Here is a 6,420-nt window from a genome sequence, read left to right on the forward strand (position 1 = left end):
TTTTTCTTCCACTCCCGCTAGCTCACCCCTTATTTATTTTCGTTTTTTCCCCCCATTTCTCCTTCTAAAATATCTTCTCTCTTCTCTCCTACTTTTTCGATCTTCTTTCTTATCTTCTCTCCCTCTGCAGTGAGAGACTCCAAGCTTCGTGAAATTTTCTCTGTTTCTTCAACCCCCTTTCTCTCTCTTTAGCTTCAAAATTATGCATACGCACTTCACAAAACTGACAATCATAGAATCGAACCCAAGAACACATACGAAGAGAGCCTCCCACCGCCACCGAGGAGAGGGCGGATCAAACGTGAAATTTTAAGAGGGCTGGTGGTCACAATCGAGTACCTGGTGGGTGGGTTTGGATGAAAGCAGTCCGAAAGTGGAGGCTTTCTCGACCACAACCCACCTGATTCTTGATCACTAAGGTCTAGGCAGACAAGAAGCCGAACTTCTGAAGCTGTCATTCCCAGCTCGTTCACTAATTATATTCTTGTAATTTTTTTGTATTCTTTTCCTTTCATTTTTAGTTTTTTCCTTCAGAAGAAAAATGTGTGGGGAAGGGTTGAATTGAATGGCTTCAAGATGGGAATTAATATTGTAAAATGGGTATATCTAATTATATTTATAGCAAAAATCTGCATTGATTATTGTGGTGGGTGATTTCTGTAACCGCATTTTGAATGAAGACAAAGGAAAAGGTCTTCAAATGAAAGTATAGAAAAACTGTCGTGTATAGTGTGAAGAAGTGCATCTTTGTATCTAGTTCATTCATTCCATTGTATCTCTGTATCTTTGTGTCTATTCCTAACACACGCCACTGAAATTAGTGGCGCAGCCAAATTTGCCACACCATTAATTAGTGGTGTGGCAACTTAGACACGCCACTAAATGAGAATTACTGACGAACTGATTAGTGGCATGTTAAAAGCGCCACTAATTACACGCCACCAAAAAAGCCACTAAATGCTTGTCACTAAAAAACAGCTTTTTTGTAGTAATATATATATATATAATGGAGAAATAAATGAGAATATAATGAAGAATTAATGAGAATAAGCTATAATTTGTGTTAAGCTGAAGATGTGCTAATAATCATGGGAATGAAATCCTAGGAATATGAGGCATATAAACAATCATATAATCACAAGTTCACACATTTTCCTTTGTACGACCTGAAGCCATTTTCTCGGATCTTGAATCATATTTTCATTAGAGGATTCCAACTCCACAGCAGAAAGGCCGCCTGGGCTTCTCAGCACATAATCACACAAATATTGAAAGAGAAGAACGTGAGGGCTGGTGCTAGCTGTTAGAGCCGATCCAGGGGCCATGTGCCTACTGCCAGCTCCTAGCTAGTACGTACGCTGCTTTACCTCATGCATTTTCCGCCATTATTCTCGTAATTATGCTTTACAGTTTGCTAATTTCAATTAATTATGGAGAGTCTAACACTACTCTGGAATCATATGACTTATATCCAATTTCAACTAGTTCAAATCCCATATCATATCCAACGGTAAGTCCAATATATTTCGTTTTGGCCCTACTTCTACTATTTTATACTTCCAAGTACTTTAGCATAGTTGGCCAATTCTAAAGAAGTAGTTTTTTTTTTTTCTGGGCTATTCTTTTTGGGCGTATCGTAAGTTGTCTGTCCACAGCTTGTATATATTCTCCTGGATTAGAATATGATAAGCTTTAATTAATTAAGGGCCGGATCGAGTTCATACATTACCAACTCAACAAAGCAATAAAATAGTACAACTTTCTTCCTTGTTTTAATCAAAATTGTACTTTTTGTTTGGTTCCAACTTCCGCTTTTAACCCTTCGAATTAAGCATATTCCGATTTAATTTATATTGGGAAAAAAAAAAAAACTTTTGCCGATTAGAAATTCAAACGCTACCTTCAAATATGTCCCCGGAGTGAAATTAGATTGATGAAAGGATCGATGAGGGATTGGGAGTAAAGTTGACGTTAAGTGATTAAAGGTTGTGTAATGTGATTAGAGAGGAGGACTAATTTGTGGCTTAATGCTTCAAAAATAGTTGGAAATGACGCCACCATTCTGTACGTGCAAATTGTATGGTAGCTCCTCTTCGCTTGGGGATTGTCCATATTATGCTTAATTAATGTTTCCTATAATTAAGAGGGTCAGGGTCCACACTATACTTGATTAATCAAAGTTTTGGTTAATTATTCACAAACTTTTGTTTTGTATGAGAATATTGTTGTGCGCGCTAGCCGAAGCCTGAGGCCAATTTTTGGTGGGGTCAAGAAAATTAGGACGATTCTCCAACTACTAATTATTCATGATTTCTTCTCCCATGCCACTCAAATGTCACGCACGCTATATTTAGTGATCGAGCCGTTCCAGTGTTATATATATAGCTCGTCTTAAGACGATTGCGCATGCACCGTACGTCCGTAGGATGATCACAAAGAGGATATATACACCAAAAACGACAGTTAATTCAAATTCAAACTGATTTGATCTGACTAGGCAAAATTACAAACCTAGAGCATACCTAACCTAATCGTGTTACTATTAGGTGGCTGCTGTTTAGGTGGAGAAAATGAGCCTTGACTTGTATTCCAATCTTCCCTATAGCTTTGAATTGTTTTCGTCTGAAATAATTTATTTTTTTTAAAATTATGTTTGAATGATTTAAAAAATTTGACACAAAATTAAAAAAACAATTAAGTAAAATCTAAATAGAATTTAAATTCTAAAAATCAGTATTTAAAAATTATTTTAAAAATGAATTTCACTCTAACATGCCATAAAAACACAGATATGTGCCCCATACTTGCGCCTACTCCAAGTCTCACTTTAAATAAATATTCAAGTTAATTGACTACTCCCCCACCAATAGTGGGAATGTGTGTCAAATTCACAATCCCTCCTCCCATTAAAGCAAAAATGAAATAATAAAACGCCCTACACAAAATAGGAAAATGCTAAAAGCACAACTTCTTTGCACAATTTGAACACACTTGTGTGTGGAGTTGTGTTCAAGTTGTGCTTGTTCCCTGATCACTACCCTAGAAAATAATAGGAAATCGTATAATTGAAGTATATAATAAAATAAAATGGAAAAATAAAAATAAAAATACTAGTATTAAATAAAATATTAAATATCACACTACAATCTTCTAGGACGCTTTGAGCTACCAACACCGTCAAACATCATATCCCATCATTATCCCCCCTTCTAACCCCCAAGAAGACATCAATACTATCATACTATTTGAAATGACGGAAATATCCCCCAGAATCGTTATGAGCACGAAATAGCCACCGCATAACACGGCAAATTAAACTGCGGTACATGTCCGTCCAAATGGTGGCGCTCAACCTCTACCCGACCCGACACACCCGCCGGACAGTTACAATATGGGTTACAACCCCCAGCCCCTTGCTGGGGCTTTTTCCACCACCTTCATGCACTAATTCAACTTCCCCCAAAATTAGTTGCCCAGAAGGGATCAGACAACTTTGGGCCTCTGCTTGTTTGGATGTTGAGAGAAAAAGAAACAAGACAAAATAACCCAACATTTAATCTATAGACAACTCGGGAATTCTCTCTTCTTTTTTGTTTTTACTCTGCAACAAATTAAAGATCTTTAATCCCCAGATCTTTCTTTTCTTTTCTTTCCTTTTCCCATCATTATCCGAGGAAACAAACACAAACCACCCACATATGAATAAATCCAAAACTGGAGCAAAAAAAAAAAAAAAAATCAACAAAGAACAAGCACTGCATTGCTTACAGCTACAGATATTCTTTTCATCTTTACAACCAAAGCACAAGAAACAAAACCCTATATTTTCTGCATCTCTTTCTTTCTGAAGACGAGTGGAGGACGAAGATCGCAAAATATTTACAAAAAGGAGGAAAAAAAAAATAACCGACACGATCTCCCTGGATTACCATGCGAGGTCTATCTGACTCTCTCTTTCTCTCACCTAAGCTCACTGACAGTCTTTGAGAAGTGAAAACGAAAAAAAAGAACAAGAAAAAGCGAAATCCTTTAGAAGAAGTCGTCGGAGGAGATCAAGGAATTGAGGAGGTCCTGGAGGTCACGCGAGTGGTCGTGGCCGAGGCGGAGGGCCTCGAGGACGCGCTCGAAGACTAGCACGTGGCAGGGGATGCGGAGCACGCCCTTCTGCTCGTACCCGTACTCCTGGGCTGACTTGTTGAGCAGCTTCACGAAGATTGGGTGGTTCAGGAGCTCGGCCGACACCACGAACCGCTCCATCTCGTCGCCCACGTAGACGGGCACATGGCCCTCGGGTACCACCGGGGAATTGGACGACGAGCGCCGCAGCTTGACTCGGAAGGACTCCGCCCGCCGTGGCTGCCGCGCTCGGCGCACCTGATTGGAGTCGGAGCGCAGCAGGCAGTACTGGGACGAGTCGGCAACTCGGGAGAGCCGGCGGATCAGTTGTTTCATGCTTTCAAGTCTGGAAGAAAGAGAATAAACAATGGGGAATTTTGAAGGAGAGAAATTGTGAGAGAGAGAGAGAGAGAGAGCGTGGAGGGTGTGAGGGGCTGAAGGGGAATATATAAAGGGTAAGAAAGGGAATAAAAAGGGAGAGGGTAGACATGGAAAGGTGATGATGAGAGAATTGTTGGGAGGTACAGGTAGGCGTACTTGGCAGGTACAATTAGTGGGAAGAGATTTTTTTTTTTTTTTTTTTTATTCATTTATATTTTTTAATTTACTTTTCCTTCTTTTAGAGGGAGTTTTTAGTTTATATACGAAGGTAGAGATGTATTATTTGTATGGGTGGGCAGGACTGCTCCGCCCCGCCTCCCCCCGCCCTGCCCTTAGAAAGATCAGTTTTATGGTTTTTTTAGCGGATGCAAGCCAAAATATGAGGGATTCGCCCAGGGCGGGGCGAATTGCAAATCTTGGTCGTAAAAAAAATCGGGGACCCGCCCCGCCCCGTCCCGTCTGAATAATATATATACATATATAAGTTAAAAACCGGAACCCTAAACTGCTAAACCCTAGCATAGCGCCGCCCCCCTTCATTTTTTCCTTCATTTTCTTCCTAGCGCGTACCCCTTCGCCTCTTCTTCTTCTTCTTCAATCTTCCTCACCATCCTCTTCCCCTTCTGGCTTCTCTTCACCTCTTCACCTCCTTTTTTTCTTCTTCTTCTTCAATCTTCGATTCTTCACCCCCAGATTCCCTCCCTCCGTCTGATGAAGATCAGAAATCGACGAATGTCGATCACGTCGACGGTCGATGCACGTCCTGTGGTAGATCTAGTTTGTCCACTTCATTAGCTCCCAATTTTTAATTTGTTTGTTGTTTCTATGGTAGATTTAGTTTGTGTTTGTGTTTAGGGTTTCTGGGTTTGAGTTGGTGGGTGGTGTAAGGGGTGTTTCACCGTGTTTGTGTTCGTGGAATCTTGTTGCCGTGCCCCGTGGTGGTGTGGTTTTGCAGCTAGTAGCAGAAAACCCGCACAAACCGCCCCGCACCACCCCACCCCGCACGGACACATCATATTTTGTTCGGGGGTACGAGTATGATTTCTTGCACCCGCATGGGTGCGGGGCGGGGGCAAAAAGGGCAGAAATCCGCCCTACCCCGCCCCGTGCACACCCCTAATTATTTGTACACATTTTTTGAGTACATATTATACTCATTTATATTTGGTGTATGACTTATGCATGTGAAATTCATATCATATGCATAAGTCCCACATTTATATGAGTATGTATATAATAAATATGTATGTATAAAAAAGTGTGTACAAATATCATTTCTCTCAATATGATAAATTATCCATAAATCTGAGAAAGCTTCGGTAGCTGAGTAATGCTACATATCACCCTTGTGTCCTCCCAAAATTGATGAAGCTCTTAAAATTACCATTGAATCAAAATTTAATAGTAATCTATCATAAATTTAATGATAATTTTAAGAACCATATCAATTTTAAGAAGACACAAAAAATAACACAAAGATAATATGTAGCATGACTTCCTGTGGGCAGGTGCTACCGGTTGTTTTGCACTAATTTCTCTCTTCCCGTAAAAAGAAATGGAGAATAAAGTGGTAGATTTTGTTAACAGTTAAAAGCGTTTAGGTCCATCAATTACAATACTTAATCTTAAACTTTATTTTTGTAGGACAGTATGAGTGGCATTTGATAACTGGTAATACGCATGGGTGGGCTAAGAATCTCTACTTTTGGCTAATATTCTTTTCTTTTCTTTTTTTCTTTTTTTCTTTTTTGTTTTACGTGTAAATTTTAAAGAAAAGAAAAAAGAAATTTATGCTTCTAGAATGTATTTAATTGTTCTCAATACTTGCACGCGACCATGCCTAGTTGCGACTTGTAATGTATCCACAAGATTAAATTGGTAGCTACTAGCTATCACAATTGTGAATAATTGGAGGTGCCTGAT

The 6,420-nt window shown here is 39.5% G+C and overlaps 1 protein-coding gene across 1 annotated transcript; it reads right to left on the minus strand.

Moving 5' to 3' along the window:
* Positions 1–3,567: 3,567 nt before the first annotated feature.
* On the minus strand, positions 3,568–4,557 carry LOC133875437 (auxin-responsive protein SAUR71-like). Its single transcript, XM_062313571.1, has one exon. It carries the CDS (start codon positions 4,450–4,452, stop codon positions 4,030–4,032), a length of 423 nt encoding a protein of 140 aa, XP_062169555.1. The 5' UTR covers positions 4,453–4,557; the 3' UTR covers positions 3,568–4,029.
* Positions 4,558–6,420: the final 1,863 nt, after the last annotated feature.

Source organism: Alnus glutinosa, chromosome 8 (genome assembly GCF_958979055.1).
Source record: "Alnus glutinosa chromosome 8, dhAlnGlut1.1, whole genome shotgun sequence".
NCBI classification, from domain to species: domain Eukaryota; kingdom Viridiplantae; phylum Streptophyta; class Magnoliopsida; order Fagales; family Betulaceae; genus Alnus; species Alnus glutinosa.